The sequence below is a fragment of the Typopeltis vanoorti genome, chromosome 5 (assembly GCF_054136105.1).
Source record: "Typopeltis vanoorti isolate ZY-2024b chromosome 5, IOZ_Tvanoo_1.0, whole genome shotgun sequence".
NCBI lineage: Eukaryota > Metazoa > Arthropoda > Arachnida > Uropygi > Thelyphonidae > Typopeltis > Typopeltis vanoorti.
In genome coordinates, this window is record NC_143553.1 from 40,258,088 (window position 1) to 40,276,961 (window position 18,874).

The 18,874-nt window shown below is 39.3% G+C and overlaps 1 protein-coding gene across 1 annotated transcript in view; it reads left to right on the top strand.

Annotated features, from left to right (window-relative positions):
* The window catches only part of LOC150106331 (uncharacterized), a 404,058-nt gene that overhangs the window by 198,171 nt on the left and 187,013 nt on the right, over positions 1-18,874 (top strand). The window contains exon 8 of the mRNA XM_090393084.1: positions 14,264-14,403. Coding sequence (XP_090249210.1) covers positions 14,264-14,403 — 140 coding nt within the window. The remainder of the gene's footprint in view (positions 1-14,263; positions 14,404-18,874) is intronic.

Sequence of the window (18,874 nt, forward strand, 5' to 3'; positions counted from 1 at the left end):
AGTATGATACGTACTAGTTTTTTCTTGGAAAGCAATCAATTTTTGACTCGGCATATAAGTCGACCTAAAAAATTTAGTACTTTCTTTCAATGCTGAAAAGTCGACTTATACGGTAATGTTTTATGATATAAAAAACACCAAGAGAGGAAAACAATAATACTTTTTAAACTCATCAGCATCATTAGAGCACAATGGTAAACAGCACTGAATTATGTGAATTACATCTTAGCCCAAAGAAATTATGAAAAACCTCAAACCTTATCATGTCAAACCACTCCAGATATACAGGACCCCTAAAATTCAAAAACCTAATATTCCCCTTTGTCCTGGAGCAGACAGCATAAACAGCTGCCTCACCTACAAACTTGCCAACATTTATCCAAATCACTTTCCTCACTTACAGGCAACTCTTTTTTATCTGTAAAAAAACTCACTGCACTTAAAAACATAAATAGAATATCTAACTTTGACAGATTTCAAAATCATGGTCAGTTTTCATATTACTTTGCCCTTCACTAATGTACCTTTGACAGAGACTTTTAACCTCATTAAGTCATTTCCCTCCTAACATAATTGAATTATTCAGATTCACTGTATATGTGCAGATTATTTCCTATGGAAAGCAAAAATATACAAACAGCTGGATAGGGCTGCTATGAGTTTCCCTGTTTCCCCCTCTCTAGCTAACTTCTATATAGAACATTTTGAAAACCCTAGCACTCAACACAGCCACACTTAAACTGATAGTTTGGCTGAGATATATTGATGATGTTGGATCATGAATGAGGCCTGCCGTTACTAGACAGACTTTCATTCAGGATCCAACAAGAACAGAGCCTAAATCAAAAGATACCTGTACTGCTGGTGCAAATTGTACTATAAATAAAAAGAAAGGGGGGGGGGGTTAAAGTGTATCATGTAAATATTAAATGAGTGCATATCTGTTTACCCAAACAGGGAAAAACACTGTAGGTTATGTTGTATGTGATATGTCAAGGATGAGGGATATATGAATTTGTAGTGAGGCAACATATTTGATGACCAGCCCAAGAATAGGCTGTGTGAAACAGTGCATACTTCAGTGGTGACTAAGGGCCCTGAGGTCATGACCTTGGCAAACTCATTAGTGATCCTTACAAGCAAGGTTCACGAAAAGAGACAAACGTGGACAATTGTCTGGGAGGAGCTCTCTCACGCGTTCAAGTGCAACGTCATCGAAACGACCATGACTGAAAGCTGCAGTACAATAGGAGTTGAGGGTCGGAAAAAAAAAAAGCACAAGAGAGGGAACGTGAAGAACAAAGGAGGAATGTGATTGAAGCAAGGAGGAGGAAGCATCGGCCATAGAACAAAGGGGTGGCAGTGCAGACAGTCGGATGAAGTCCGATGAAAACCTCTAAGTGCAGACCGATGAAGAAGCTCGGGACCAAGTGGACCCTCAACCATGATGTCCTTCTAGAAGGGTTCATAAGTCCTGGAGATGCATGGCAAAAAAAAATTCCCACCAACAGCAAAGTTCCAGTGCGCATTGATCCAAAAGGGAGAGTGCTCCACAAAGTGAGTAAAGTCCAACCAGGGTTTGCATGTGACTCGCACGTGGTGACGAAGTGTGACTATATGCTGCATCAAATGGTAACGTAAAACTTTGCTATATCTAAAATATTTTAAATGTTGAAAGGGGGAAGCAGCTAAGACCTTTCATTAGCAAAGGAAGCTGAGACTATTTGTCGGTATTGGAACTTATAGAGACCTTGGACTGGTAGTCCGAAGACCCATGTCGTGTCATGTGATCTTCACATCGTGCATATATGTGTCACTTTAGCGATCTCTCCAGAGATCCATGTTCAGATAATTAATAATATATGCTTATATCTATAACATTCTTAGAAAATAAACCGAGGCAACTCATAGTAAGGGTGGAGCAAGATCCGATCACTATTCTTGGTATTTACCCATAATGTGAACTTAGCTCCTAGGAGCTGTATTACTGTTCTACATTATGAGGGAAGGTCACTACCCAGACCAGTTTCAACCTTTATTGAGGTATCATCAGTGAGTAGGTAGACCTAGTTAATACCAAGTTTGTAGTGAACAGAACTTACATCCCTTCTATGAGAATTGCCAAGAAGGTGTCCTAATAAATTACTAATTATATGAAGAGCCAAAGGCTTCAATTCGGCAACATGAACTTATTTAAGTTAAGGGATATTACATCCCATGAGACCTCAATAAAGGTTGAAACTGGTCGGGGTAGTGACCTTCCCTCATAATGTAAAACAGTAATACAGCTCCTAGGAGCTAAGTTCACATTATGGGTAAATACCAAAAATAGTGATTGGATCTTACTCCACCCTTACTATGAGTTGCCTCAGTTTGCACTACCAAATGGGTCAAGTGTTGCACTATCCAGGTATTTGCTTACGCTTGGAATCGCCGAACTTTATATAGTTTCTATATTCGGCATGAAACTTTTTGAGTTTCTTATTCGGCTAAGAAACAATATGGGATGTAATATCTCTTAACTTAAATAAGTTCATGTCGCTGAATTGTGAAGCCTTTGGCTCTTCATATAATTAGTAATTTATTTAAATGTAACACAAATTACATCTGCGATCACCTGTAAGTCGGAATTGGCAGGCATGCTCTGGATACTCCTTCACATAGGATCAGATAGAGGAAAACATTTTGATTACATAGAAGTCATTATAGGCCTGAGAGACTATTTTTAGAATTCAGCATCAGCTATGAAGCATCTCCTAATCTCAAGTATGGTTCAAGAACGGGTGCATAAGAATATGATACTCTATGGCTTTGTGAAGTGTCAGTCATGTAGTAATCTAACTTTTTATGATAGAGTGACAGCTGAGTTGGATAAAGAGAATGGCTACACTATGATACTGCTGGTTTTGCAAAGGCATTTGGCAGGATATCACATGGAACTCTGTTATGCAAACTGTCAGTCTATTTAATAATCTTTCAAGCTCTCTACATCACCTTGATTAACTAGTATCCTACCCAACTTTGCATCATCAGCGAACAAGTGAATATCTTCCTTCAGATTATTTTCTATATAATTTATGTACAAATTAGACATCAATAGTCTCACCACAGATACTTGTGGCACACCACTAATCATCTGCCTTCTCCTGAATTCTGCTCCTCCATAGACTACTTTTTTGGTATCTTTCCATCAGCCACCCTTTTATCTATATTATCAATTTTGTATCCATTTCCATTTGCTGCAGTTTGCTTAACAGAGTTCCATGTGATATCCTGTCAAATGCCTTTGCAAAATCCAGCAGTATCATAGTGTAACCATTCTCTTTATCCAACTCAGCTGTCACTCCGTTATAAAAAGCTAGTAGATTATTATTAGCATCCTAAGACACCATGGAATCAAAGACTCATCTAGGAGGTCCTTTTGTCATACACGCAGCTCACCATACTGCACCTTAAACACACTCAATTTCTCTGCAGACCACCCTCTTAGGCAAGGTATTCAAATCATTCACAGCTCTGCATGCAAAAAACCTGCTTCTCACTTCCCTACTCACACCTTCCTTTACAGCTTCGAGGGATGATCTCTGGTTCTCCCCTGATCTCCCACCATTTTTTGTAAAACCTCTTCAACACTGATCCTATAACAACCACCTTACTAACTTGTACGTCTCTATCATATCACCCCCCCCCTCCTGCTCCTATCTACTAGACTGTAAATTGCATCTTCTTAATCTTTCCTCATATTTGACATTCCAGAGATCAGAAAATACCTCAGTCAGTCATCTCTGGACCCTTCCCAATATCTCTTCCTCCTTTTGAAAACCAGGTGACCAAATCTGCACACAGTAGTCTATGTGTGGTCTAATCAGAGCCTTATACAATGGAACAAGAATTTCCTTACTTCTACAAATCAATGTCCTCTGCATCATTCCCAGAATTCTTTGTGTTGTCCTCACAATTTTGGCGATGTGTCCCCTAAAATTTCAGATCCTTATCCACTATCACCCCAATTTTAAAACCTTACATTCTAAGGTTTTAAAATTTGGGAAACAAACATCCTATCTTAATCTTGGCTTAAAAGAAAGGAAACATCCTATCTTTGTTTCCCAAATTTTAAAACCTTACTTTTTGCAACATTGAACTTGCATCCCCATTCCCATGCCATTCACTCAATGTATTCAAGTCCTCTTGTAAGGCCCCAACGTCTTCTCTACTCCTCATAGTTCATCCCAACTATGCATGCATCATCTGCAAACAACTGAATATCCCCATCCAAATCTTTGCCAGTATCATTAATATACAGATTAAACAGCAATGGCCCTAAAACAAAACCCTGTGGCACACCACTAGTGACTTTCCTGTTCTGGAATATTGCTCCCTCATACAAAACTTGCTGATACCTATCAGGTATCTGATCTCCAATCCAATGCACTATTCCAGCTTCTCCAACACCTTAACCACAACACCTGACACACAGATAGGCCTATAATTTGATGCTTGAATTCTATCACCTCCCTTATGAAGCAGCACAATCTTGCCCTCTTTCCACTCCTTAGGAACATGACCCAGTGCAAGACTCATATTAAAAAAATATGTCAAGTCAGATGTCAACTTCCTGGCACATTCCTTCAGAATTCATGGTGATATATTATCAGGTCCCACAGCCTTATTAACATCAAGTTTGCTTATTTTTCCATATACCTCTTATTTACTTATAGTCAGTCTCTCCTCCCCATCATTAACTGCTCTCAGACTCTCCATGATGTGACACTTACAAGAATGAAAGACCTTTATGAATTGCTCATTAAGTATCTCCACTATATCTTCTGCAGTAGTTGTTCTTATACCATATTATCCAATCTTCCATAATAATTTTTTTTTTTTTTGCTGGCTACGTATCAAAAGAACTCCCTAGGATTCTTTTTGGCTTCATTAGCTAACTCTTGCTTATACTTCACTTTTGCTACCTTTACCAACTAATTCACCCTTCTTGCCTGTTCTTTTTGAGTGGTAATAATCAATTCCTCATGTAATTGATTATTACCACTCCTCTTAAGTTGATTCCGTAATATCTTTTTCCTCTGTATTACATGCTTAATCTCATCATTCATTCATTTCATATCTACCTTATTTAACATTCTGACCATGGGAATACATTTAGACATTGCTTCTACTAGTTCTTGAATATCCCCCAAGCTGAATTGATCTTTTTTCCAGCTAACTCCTCATTCCATGCTACACCTGCAAACTGTCGCCTGAGCTCCTCATAATCACCAGCCTTTTAGTTCCATATATACCCTTTTCTCACAGAGGTCCTCATACTGCTGGCACCCACCCATGTAATCACTTCATTGTCACTCTCTCACCAACTGGAGGGTGATTTAACACCTTATTTATAATTACATCCTCTGGTGATATGATCAAATCCAAGATCCTCAATCTCTGTTACATATTGTCTGAGGTACTTGTCCCTCAAAAACTCGAGAAACTCATTTTCTTTACTTCCGGCTGCTATCTCATCATCCCAGTCTATATTGCCATAATTAAAATCGCCCATAAATGATTACCCTTTGCTTAGTTGCTTGACTAATTTGATTGTACATTTCATGGTCACTACCATTCACATTACCAGGTCTATAACAACATCTAACCAAGTATTTCATTCTATTCACCTCTCTCTTACACTATAATTCCTCATAACCACTGGCACTATATCTCTCTTGCATCTCTACTTTGTATGGACATAACTCTTTCTTGATCATCAATAGCACTCCCCCCCCCTCCCTTATTACCCTTTCTTTCTTCATGAAACCTTCCATCTCTATTCCTGTCAGGATGTCATCCTCATCCAACCATGTCTCACTTATTCCTACAATTATTGGGTGAACAGACTCAATTAATGCAACCATTTCATTTGCCTTGTTTCTTACACTTCTAGCATTTGTATACAACCACAGCAGCTCATTCTTGGATCTATAACTAGTTCTATTGATACCACTTATTTGACATGACTTCTCCATGCTTTACTCGAGTGATTTCTTTTTCTCCTTATTCATTTTAGAACCTTTTTCAAATCCAACTGTTTTCCCTTGAACCCAGGTCATACCATTTCCTTTTTGTCTATACATGCATTCACATCCTCTTGGAGCATCAACCTTTCTCATGCTATGTTCCCCTGTCCACCCTGAGCCTCCCCATTTCCATCTCTGTCTTGCACACCTGTTCTCTCATTCTCTATACTCATGCCACTCACTTCTTCATTCATAACCACCTCTTCAGTCTCTCCTGCCTTACTCTCCTGTTCTTCCATATCACTTCCCACTTGATCAGATTCATTCTCTGCACTCACTTCTGAACCTTCCAGCAGCAGTTTATCCAAGTGACTTTCACCATAACCTTTCAAATGCAGTCCATCACTCTTATTCAGTTCACTTCGTCCTTCAAACACAGATTACAAAGGCATAACCAACCTTTTACAAAGCCATAGAGTATCATATTCTTATCCACCCATTTGTGAATTCTCTCTTTTTCACCAACTTCACCAGTACTTTTACCACAGCTCCTGAGATATTAATAGGTCTGTTACTTGCTACCACAGAATTAGTTCGTCCTGGATGCAAAGGAATTGTTTTGCCCTCTTTTCACTCTTTTTGGATTTTGTCAGAGCTGAGACTTAAACAGCCTAGTCAAAGGCATTGCCAGTTCCCTTGCAATTCTTTCAAAATGCAAACTGATATCTCATCCAATCCCACAGCTGTATTTGCATTCAGATTCTGCAATATCCTAATTATCTCTACCAATTATATATTTGGTTTAATCCTTTATCCAAGTGTAAGCAAATAAAGTTTGCGCCTGAAGTATTTTCAGGACTGGGGCAACTCGTGACAAATTTGGTATAATTTCTCATCCCTTGCCTTAGTATCCCATAATGCAAAGCACATCTCCTTACGTATAACACTATGCATTAAGGGAAGGGTCGCTACCCAGACTGGTTTTTTCGACCTTTATTGAGGTCTCATCAGTGGAAGCCAGACCCAGAGGTGGGGATACTAAGGTGGAAGTAATGGAGAAGTCATATTTCCATATACATCTAAGTACCTCTAATTTATCAACTTCTATTCTCACATCAGTCCCTGTCACCTCTGCCATAACAATATCTTCACTGGATGATATACTCTTGCAAAATGGTCACTCAGTAGCTCAACAATTTTGTCTGCCCCTGTTATCTCTTTACCATCTGCACTCATCAAAGTTAACCTTTCTTCTTGCCACATGATGAAAATACTCTTGGATTTCCTTTCATCTCTTTGTCTAATTTCTTCTCATAATCTAATTTAGCCTCCCTGAACATGCTGGTCATCTTTATTATGATTGTTATTATTAGACACCTCCAGGGAGTCCAAAGACTCATCGAGAGAGGGCATCTGCTCCACAACTCTGCCTCTGCCGCTCAATCCACCAACTGACCACAACTACACCAATGCCATTACCGTCCACCACCACTAGTATTTCCAAAGACAATCACAAACATCCATGTCCATGGCGGGATTCGAACTTGCAGCCTTTTTGCTAGAAAGCGGATGCGCTAACCACGAGGTTAGCGTATCCGCTTGGTTAGTGAGTTTTTCCTTATATATCCTCCACAACATTTTTCTTTTTTTTTTTGCAGCTCAAACTAATTCAGTGACATCGTACTTAATGATGCCACTCATCCATTTAACTCATACCCGATTTATCCTCCTGACATTTTGTATACAGTATAATGCTGCCTCCTCCAAATATCTCTTGACTTTCACCTGTACACACTGTGAACATCCTTCCCTTGCAGATCTTTATGCCTTGGTACTGCTTCAAGCTGCCTCCTAAGTGTATCATAATCAATCACCTATCTTATAGTTTCACATATACCCCTTCTTAACTGGAATTTCCACATTTTGCTACCTCCTAAATCAAAACCACATGATCACTTTCCTAGTTGGAGGTAATATAGCCAACTTAGTTATGGACAGTCTTCTGACCCTGTAACAAGATCCAGCACTCTCATACTCTGAGTCTCTTCCTTCACATTCTGTTTCAAGTAATTATCTCTCAGTAAGTGTATAAATTCCATTTCCTTCCTGCCATGGTTCTTCCAGTTTGTGTCTCTTTAGTTGAAGATCTCCCATAATAATTACTGGCCTATAGTAGCAACCAATTTTATATATTTTCCTATTAGTCTCAATCTCACAACAGATTGAATCAGTGTCATCTGCCCTACTGACTCCTAATCCTAATCTTGTAGCTGTAGTTCATCTACTATCATCAGCAGTACCCCCCCACACACACTGTCTACTCTATTCTCCCTGGATCTACCGAATCCTGAATCCATCACATTCTATCCCTGTAACGATGTTATCTGCTGTTAGCTAAGTCTCACTAATACCTATAAATTTTGGGGTGGTTGCACTATCCAATACCAAAAACTTTTCCCTCTTATTCCTGATGCTTATAGCATCCCATTGCCATCCCTCCCCCAACTGCCTTTAGATTCTGAATTGACTACCCCATTTGATATTGTTGCCTGAAAGACTAGATTCTGCACTTGTTGGTCATTCACTCACTCATTCTTTTTTTTTTTTTTTATGTTGGGCCCATATACGAGAGTTTGACTGGTCAACCTATAGTACTTTAGTACCGTATATGGGTAGTGGGATGGGAGAGGAGGAACTTGTTTACATTCGAGTTAAAAGCCTGTATATTGTATTCCTTGGGAAATACATCGGGGGGAAGATTGTTCCACAGTACAGCAGTAGCAGGGATGAAGGAGGAGGAAAAGAAACTTGTTCTGTGGGTTTCAAGGTGTACTGTGAAGGGGTGTTGGGAGGTGGCTGTACGTGTTCCAATGGGTTTAATAGAGTGGGGGAATTATTGATGTTGTTTCAGATGAGCATTTTCCATGAAAATATTTGTAGAATATACAAATTGCAGAGACTAAGCGTCTATGTGAGAGTGGGGGGGGGGGGTGAGTCAGTAAGAGATGGATCATTTATCAGTCTAATTGTTCTCCTCTGTATTGAGTCAAGCATTTTGAGGGAGCTTTTAGGAGCCCCACTCCAAATGTGAGAACAGTATTCGATAGCTGGGCGGATTTGCGATTTGTATAGGGGTTAACAGTTGTTTTGAAGTGAAGTAGCGTCTTGAGCGAAATAGAAAGCCTAGTTTTTTGGAAGCTGAGGATGCAATGGTTGTGATGTGTTTATGCCAGGAGAGGCCTGATGTCATGGTAATTCCGAGAAGAGAGATTTCATCTTGTCTGGGAATTTGAGTGTTATCGAAAATAATACTGGGGGAAAAAGGTTCTTTTTTGTGTGAAATAAGACCGAACTGGGTTTTACTAGCGTTGAAGTTGACGAGGTTATCTGAGCCCCATCGGAGGATGTTTTGGAGGTCTGCGTTAAGGGAAGTTGTGGTTGGTGTTCTGTGGGTTGAAGTGAGTTGTACAGGGTTAGGTTTATCAAATGAAAGGGAGGAGTGCAATGTGCTGTCATCTGCAAAACTGTGTATTGGGTTGGAGGTCAACTGAAGTAGGTCATCGATGTATAGAAGGAAGAAGGTCGGTGAGAGAACTGAACCTTGAGGGACCCCGGCATTTGTTGGATAGTGGGAGGATAGGGAGCCATCTACCATCACACATAGTGTGCACCCAGACAGGAAGTTGGCAATCCATCTGCAGAAGTCCTGCGACAGTCCAAATGATGGGAGTTTGCTTAGTAACCCTTTGTTCCAGATCCGGTCAAAGGTTTTAGAGATATCAAATGCGACTACTTGGGATTTTTGCCAAATTTTTCCATAGCATATGTCCAGAGATGGGTGACATATGACAGCAGGTCACCTGTTGATCGGCATCGACGGAATTCATACTGGTGGTTGTTTAATAGCTGGGTGCCTTCAAGGTAGAGAAGCAGTTGAGAGTTATTGGTTTTCTCCATCACTTTAGATAGGATTGAGGTGAGTGAGATAGGGCGATAGTTAGATGGCAGCGATTTGGCACCCTTTTTGGGAATGGGTTGAATATAGGCCAATTTCCAGGCTTTGGGATATATACCAGTGGAGTAGGAGAGTGTGTATAGACGGCATACGATAGGAGTCAGTTCTGCTGCACAGACTTTCAGGAGAATTGAAGGAATGCCATCAGGGACAGGGGCTTTTTTTGTGTCTAATTTTAACAATAGGTTTATGATCTCTTTCTGGCAAAAGGATACAGGGGGCATTGTGTGTTGGGCAGTTGGAATGACTGGGGGACATTTGCCATTGTCAGTTATGTGTGCATTGGAGGCGAAGTGTGAAGCCAGGAGATTAGCTTTTTCTGTGGGTGATGTTGCAATTGAGCCATTTGGGTATGATAGCAGGGGGAGTAGTGTAGGGCAAAAGTTGCGGCCAATTTCTTTGGCGAGAGACCAAAAGGCATGGCTGCCGCTAGGACAGGCTGCAAGCTTCCTGCTTTTTTGGCTGTTCAAATTCTGTTTTGGAATCATTAATACTTTTTTTGCATCTGTTTTGGGCTTCAGTATAGGTACTGAAGGAGGTTGGTGCTCTTAATTTGAGCCAGTTGTGGTATGCCTGATTTTTCGTCTTCCACAGCCTTGCCACATTTTTTGGAGAACCAGGGTTTGGATAGGGGGCCGCAGTTCAGAGTGGTGTGGGGAATGTATGTTATCATGCCAGTGAGGATTATTTTGGTGATGTGTTCAGTGCATATGTTAGGATTGGAAGACTGCAAACAGTAGTCCATCCATGGGAATGAAGCATAGTAGTCCCGGAGGCTGTCCCATTTAGCACTATTGTAATGCCAGACTACTCTTGTGCAGGTGTGACTGTGTGAGCGTTGTTGCATTGGGCAGGAGATGAGCACTAGGTTGTGGTCAGAATTACCCAGGGGGCTTACTACATTCACTGTATATTTGGAAGGATCGTTTATAAGGAAGAGGTCTTGGGTATTTGGGGAGTGATTTGGGTTATCTGGTATTCTGGTCGGCTTGTGAACAATTTGTGTAAGGTCATTGGTGATGGCAAAGATTTCGGCATCTCTGCCTGCAAGATCTGTACAACTGGAAGAGGAAAGCCAGTTGGTGTTATGAACATTAAAATCACCTAGGAGGATGATTTCACTATTAGGATAGTGGGACTGGATGAAATCAACTTTTGAGGAGAGGAAGTTAAAGAGCTCGGAGTGGTTGGTGGCATTGGGAGAGCGATAGAGACAGCAGATGAATTTGACTGAATGGGGGAGAGATATTTTTAGACAAAGAAGGTCAAAGTTGGGTGATTCAAGGTTAGGTGCTCTCTGGCAGGGTATGTCAGAGCGGATATATGCACACACACACCACCCTTGGATCAAAAGGAATTAAATAGTGAATAGTTTGGATGGTTGAGATAGATGGTGCTGGAGGAAGGTGAAATTTGTGTTTCTGTTAAGAAGAGTAGGTGGAGTTTGGTTGACTGCAGATGATAGTGAACGCGATTAAGGTTGGAGTTGAGACCACGGATGTTGGTATAGTGGATATGCAAGGGTGTGTGGGGAATGGCTTTGACCACTGGGGTCTGGCACGTTTCCTATGCAGTGCCTGCATACTGGTCTCCTTGGTGGTTACTAGTGTCGTCACTTGGTTTTTGCACTAGTTTGGTTTGTTTGTAGTCTATGGTCCAGCTGTTGTCTCCATTCTGGCGTTTTTCTTCTAGCTGTTTTCGGAGTTGGCGTCTTTGTTCCCTTTGTTTGAAGGTTAAGTCAGGTCGAGCATGTACACGCGATTGGGGGTTACTATCCTTTAGCTTGCTATTTATCGCCATTATTAATTTGGAAGTGTTTGTCGGTGTATCACAGATCACTTTGACGAGATGTGGATAGTTCATTCCATCCTTTCTTCTGTTTACGGGACCAAATCGATGACATCTGGTCCCATAACTTCTTCTTTTAGAGATTTATCGTTTTCCCCCAGGAAGTTCAAAATAACGGCATTGAGTCTCCTGTTTTTGGCCTTGAGCGACGAGTGTACCATTTATGCGATTAAATCAGGGAGTTCGTTAGCAGGTACAGATGCATTTGTGATCGGCCTCTGATCGTCGAATATCTCGAGCTTTGTTTCCAACTTTCGGATTTTGGATGAGAAAGTATCGATCATGTTACTGAGGCGTTGTTCGAGATCTTTGACTCGTTTGCCTATGTTTAGCAGCTGTTTAACGGAGAGGGAGGCAAATCGAACAGAAAAAAGCCTGGTTCAGTTCAGTAAGTAACTTGAGCACTGAATCCTCTACTTTCGCACAGGAAGTATGTAGCCAGTTGCAGCAGAAGTTGCACGATATGCCTTTTTTTCTTTCAGTAATTTTGGTTTCGCACCTGCGGCGCTTCGTATTGTCTTTCAGTTTGTTGGCCTATCGGTTATGCTACGCTGACGGGACTCGAAGTAATCTTTCGTTGCTGGCGCCATCTTTATTTCACATGGTTGGCATATTGGGCACTTTCACGTGGCTGGTTTTTGATTGAATAATAACTAATATGAAGTACTATGGGTACTTACGAGTTGTGTAGCAGTAGCTGGTTCTTTGGTACCCCTCTGTATTCCATTTACTGGTTGTTTTGCACAAAAGAGATACTTGCAATTGTGACAAAACGTGGGAGCACAAGTTTAATGAAACATTCACAGGCGCTGCCTAACGGGTCTTCATGCTTCATGAGTGAGTTCACACTCTCTCTCTCTCTCTCATCTGCCCTAATTGCTTTAGTTTTACTGACTTTGCACTTCCACACTCTCAGTGAATAAAGCTCTCTCTCTAGACACCTAACTGTGAATGAATTTAAGTGCAGTCCATTAGTATTTTACAAATCTTTCCATCCATCAAATTCAGGCCATAGGTTCACAAACTCTATATCATTCCTTCTGCATGACTGTTTATTGATTCATTAGCTATCATTGCTCTTCTTCTCACTTTCACTCTATCATAGCTTGGCAGCAGACTCACAAACTTCACCTTGTTGTCACTCTCCGTTTTCACTTCTTCTTACTGCTTTTTGACTTCCTCCCTCCTACAATATTTTTCACCTTTTGGGTCACTGGTTCCATCCAAAACAATTAATTCTTTCACCTTCCCTTTCTACATTCTGACATCATAACTAATACTATTAATTTTCCCACCAGGGAAACAAGATTTTGTAGCACTTTCATGAACTCCCCATATCATAGAATCCCCATAAATTATTTGCTTATGCTTATTCTTTCAATTATTCTTACAGTTTTCTTTTTTGGCTTCAGACCTCTTGTGTTTTTCTGTGTTCAATTCGACTGACCTCTTGCCTTTTCTCAGCCTTTCACTTGCACTTTGTTGTGTGAAGGACTACATGCAAGCATGCAGTTTCTTTATTCAGATCTTCTACATTCTCCTGGAGTTCTGCCACTGCACTTTCATTATTATCACTGATATTTACATTTTCCAGTCTTGTATCAATGCTCTCTCTACTCTACTATCACGTAATTTATTCTCCTCATATTCACTTCCAAAGCATTTCTTACACACTCTCTCATCAGTTTTGCTCTCTTTCCACAAATCTTTCAACTTTTGTGACTAGTATATATCTCACAAATTTTGCACAAACTTATATAAATTTAGCTCGCCCAACAAAGACATCTTGGCTGCCATTGTTCTGCTATATATAGGTGCCATACTAACAATATATATATATCTAATTTAAGGAAATATAACATTTTACTTATGTCTAAATAACTCAGTCTAGCTCACACACTTATAAAACAATAAATACAATAACTTCATTCAGTATTATTAGCAAACATTTGAAAAAATTACTTATCTTTCCATAGCATTATGAATCGACGACCTCCACCAAATATGCTCAAATCCATTCTGATCCATTTACATCTTTTTTTTTTTTTTTAATTACAACTGCATTATATGATTTAATTTAGTACCTTGGAGGCTAAATATATATTTAGCCTCCAAGTATTCAAAAATTTGTTTAATTTCTCCTATAAATTTTTGTACAAATTATTATTCTACAAATTCTAAGCTTTAAAGTGACAGACTCGAGACTTAAACACAGTGTAGACAGAAATAAATTATATTTCATAATCATAGCAACTTTTATTATTTATAAAACAACTTTTAAAAAAGAATTTTAATATTATAAGAATAGTTTATTCTTATTTATAATAATAATATGTCGAGTGATTTAAATATATGATGCTTAATTTTTGGGAATGTTTTTTTTTTTTAGCTGCAGATAAACCTGAAGCATGTGATTCACGAAGTTGGGATCCACTGTATATTAAACTAGTTTCACGGAAAATTGCTGACAGGTGCATAATGATAAGCAAAGCAGCTTCGAGTGAAAGGAAAACAAGCGATTCATTAAAGGTGAAATGTTTATATATTTTACACATACACACACACACCAAATTTGTTTTTAATGTTAAGTGAGATGCTTTGATATAAGAAGGGAATTGTTATATATATATATATATATATATATACATTTTAGTAGACTAATTTATATGATTTTGTAAATGCATCATACGGCAAAATGTCATTTTTCAGTGGTTGCAATATTTGATTGGAGTTAATTTGTAACCAGAAATTGCAAATTTGAAATAAATGAAGACCATGAAGACTAAAATTCGGGGAGAATATTACAAAGGTGGTTAACCCCTTAACATACAAAGGCGTCTGTGACACGTCTTTTGTTTATTGCACCAAAATTGATTTTGAATTTTGGTTTCACATATAAATACAACCGAATATAGATGCTAGACAATCTTGTGCCAATTTCCTTTCAGCCAAGAAAAGTTGCCAATGCATGTATCGGACCATATTTAGACTATTGTTCTCAAGTTTGGTCCCCAGGATTTGAAGGAGATAAATTAACTGTAGAAAGGGTACAGAGGTGGATAACAAAAATAGTTTCAAGACTGTACAATGTTAGTTATGAGGATTGGTTGCAATAGGGAATGTGGACTGCAGAGTTTGGTGGATAGAAGGAGAGGTGATATGATCGAGACTTTTAAATTGTTGAGAGGCAGTTACAGGGTGGACACTGGGGAGTTCTTTCACTTGGTGGAGCAGTGGGAAAGAGCGATGACAAGGGGCCATCCCTGGAAAGTACGAAGGGAAACTGCGAGCAAAAGGGTGAGGAGTGGTTTCTTTGTGTGGAGGGTGGTGGAACCGTGGGATGCATTGCCTGATAGAGTGGTAAGAGCAAGAACTGTCAATGAGGTCAAGGAGTGGTATGATAGACTTTGTGTTTCCTAGGAAGGACGTCCCACGATGAATCTCTTGATTCTATGGAGGCCTGAATAATAAAAATAATAATAATAAATTAAGGGGGCCACATTGCACAAGTTGTGAAGACATCACATCAAATAATTGCAAAGATGCGGAGAACTCTGACATGCAGAAATAGAGAGGTTATGCTTCCATTGTATAAGGCCTTGATCAGGCCTGATATGGATTATTGTGCACGGATCAGATTTGGTCGCCAGGTTTTTATGGTGACGAGGATATGTTGGAAAGGCTACAGAGAAGATTCACAAAGGTAGTCAGTGGTCTTTGGACTGTGGAAACGAGGACAGATTGAGGGAATGTAAGTTGCAAAGCCTCGTGAATAGGAGGAAGGGGGGGGATATGAATTGTGACATATAAACTGGTCAGGGGTTATCAGGTAGACATGGAAGAGATTCATAGAATTGGAGAGGAAAGTAGAACAAGAGGCATTGCTGGAAACTGTATAAGGAAGGTGTGAGCAAAGGAGTGAGAAGCAGGTTCTTTGCATGGAGAGTGGTTGGTGAGTGGAATGCATTGCCTGAGTGTGTTGTGGATGTGGACACATTAAATCAGTTTAAGACTCAGTTGGATGAGCATTGTATGCAATAGTGAGTACCTCCCGTGATGAGTCTCTGACTCCGTGGAGGTCTGGTGTTGATAATAATAATTTTCTAACTGGTCTGGTATGGCAAATTCATGTAATTAGAGTTTAAAAGATGGTTCCTGTGTTTCTTTATTGATTACTTAATGATAATTTTCTGTAGGAAATACAATATCAACAGGCTGGTTTAAGCCATTTGGCTCCACCAAGTGAAATTTTTGGCCAACATAGCGAACTGCACAATTTTTAATGTGGAAAATAGTTACAGCTAAATTTCAGCCTGTGTAGCCTTTTAGTAAGATTTCCTCTTCCTTAGAGCTAGACTGCCAAAGAAGGATCATTATCAGTTTGATTATGGTCACCAATTAGAGGAGGTTTTCAGCTGAAATATGTGGATAAGCTTAGATGTTGGCAGTTATTTATTAGAGGTTTAAAGATAATTCACAATACCAGAGAAAGAAAATAAATAAGAATTTACTTATTTAGCTGCTAATATTTTACTACTTTTCTAACTAGTATCTTCAGAAAAAAAAACTGGTGTGTCATATCTCACACACCTAAACATCTCCATATTTCAGCGGAAAAATTCCTTGTGTTTGTTATAACAGACACAAGAAATGAACTAATCTAATTCTGGTGCATTCTACTATTGGATAAAAAGGAAGTTTATAAGTTTTAAGTCTAGTAAAATAACTGTCTCTCATATTTTTGGCAAATTAATACCGCCATATTATTGAGGTTTTAGGGAGTATTTCAGTTCAGTGCTGCTACTGACTCAACAAACAGTCTCTCTCTCTCTTGTAATGTCTGCTCCTCTGTAACAGGATGTCTAAAGTAAGTTCTAAGTTGCCATAACAATGATGGCAAATGTACTCCTTATTTCTCTGAGGCAGATGTCAACAGATGTTCTGTGTATCTGTAGTAAGCCAATTCACAAGAGAAAAACACTTCTGCATGTGGCAGAGGACAAAATTTATCTTCGGGTGAATTGAGAAGGGTCTGCATAATTTGATATATTGTTTAAAAGTGGTGTGGAGCACTTTGGCTATTTTTTCGGGTGTGCCCTGGATGTGTGTGTGTATGTGCATCTTTTGTTGTTGTTTTTATGTTAGCCCTTCACATGAGAGATCACTAAACCTGTACCACAACAGTGCTGTATGTGTAGGCAAGGATTCAGGAGAAAGAAAAAATCTATTGACATTTCTTGTAAAGTTGGAATTATATCCATTGGGTAAAACCATAGGGGAGAAAGCTGTTCCAAAGAATAGCAGTAGATGAAAAGTTGGTTCAATAAGTTTAGAGTTGAGCTATGTATGGATGTTGACCACTAGCTACTTGTCTTCTTACATGATTAGATGAATGGTAGTGGCTAGTTCATTGGAGTTGTCTCCTCTAGACAGCCTTAAAGCCATATCTGCTGCCATTTTTACCTGAGTCCTAAATGAATATCAATTCCTCTACTATCATAAGCAGTACTTTTTTTTTTGTGACTCCCACCCCATGAAAGGTGTAAACCTATAGTACATCAGTACCGTGCATTAAGGAATTTTTAAATTTTATTTTATTTATTTAAAATTTTAAAGTTTTTATATAATCTGGAAACCCTGATAGGGACCAAATACGAAACTTTTTCAAGCCACATCAGACCTCCAAAGTGAGCCAGTGGTTTCACACTGGACAGTGAAATTCATCTTTCATCCAAAGACAATTGCAAACATTCCTGTTCATGGCAGGATATGAACCCACCATGTTGGTTGGAGAGTGGGTACGTTAACTACTCAGCCAACCATGCTAACAACTTTCTCCATCTTCCTCTTTCTTATATCCTTTCTATCTTTCCTGTGCATATCATCCTCAGTTAAGCAAATTATACACATTCCAGAAATCTTTGGACACACAAAGATAACTTGAAATCATCTGTTTCATTCTCAGTGCATTAAGATTGCTAAAATTTGATGCATGTTAACTATCTGTTTACTGTCCTTAGTAAAGATGATTTTTTTTTAAATTTCATATGGTGATTCAGCAGCTGTGAGCCTCTTTTACAGGGAAGTATGGCACCACCTCAATTCCCCCTACTTTTATCTGGGCTTGGGAGCGGCATAGCTGACAATTCAGACCTATGGCTGGAGGGATCATCTTAGGTATTCCTGACTGTATCCGTGTGTGTTTACGGGGCCGGTTTGCCTGTTTGCAGGATGAAAACCCCCAGCAAAACTGGTGAGAAAAACCCTACTGTCCATACCCAAGACAGGCTAACTTGGCTATGGAAGATCCTTAAGCTCCTCTCGTCGCTGGAATCGAACCTAGGACACTCCTTCCCCAGGCATATGGTTGCGAAGCTCAAAGCCACTAGGCTAACCGAGCAGACAGTAAAGATCATGAGTAAGTGAATATGTTTCAAAATAATTATGGCTGCTATGATAGGGAGATAGTTAAAGAAATATAATGGAGCATCTGAGATAAAATAAACAGAATGTAAAGCAGCAGTATGCAAAATGCTTTAATGAATTTTAACATATAGATCTGAGAGATGGATTAAATAAAAAATGGTTGTTAAAATATCGAAGACCCCCCCCCCCCCCAGATAAGGGCTCTAAGGAATATTGAGAGAGTTAGCACATGGCACTAATAGCAGAACCATATTTTAAGAGTGAAGGTATCAGAAAGGAACTTAACATTATCCATATTAAAGAATGGGTAAGGAAAGATGACTTAAGCAATCAGAATGCAAGATGAACAATCAGCATTTAAAGCAATAATGCATCGCCATATTTGCTTACCACTAATTGGTTCTAATAATGCAATATCGTATATACACTATCTCCCAATAATTGTCTGGACACTTGAGCAATTTACAATTGATACCAACAGACGAAACCTAATATTGGGTATGTCTATCTTTGGCTTTGATCACTCCTGCACCATTTCAGGGAGGCTTTCCACCAATGTGCAGCAGACATCAGG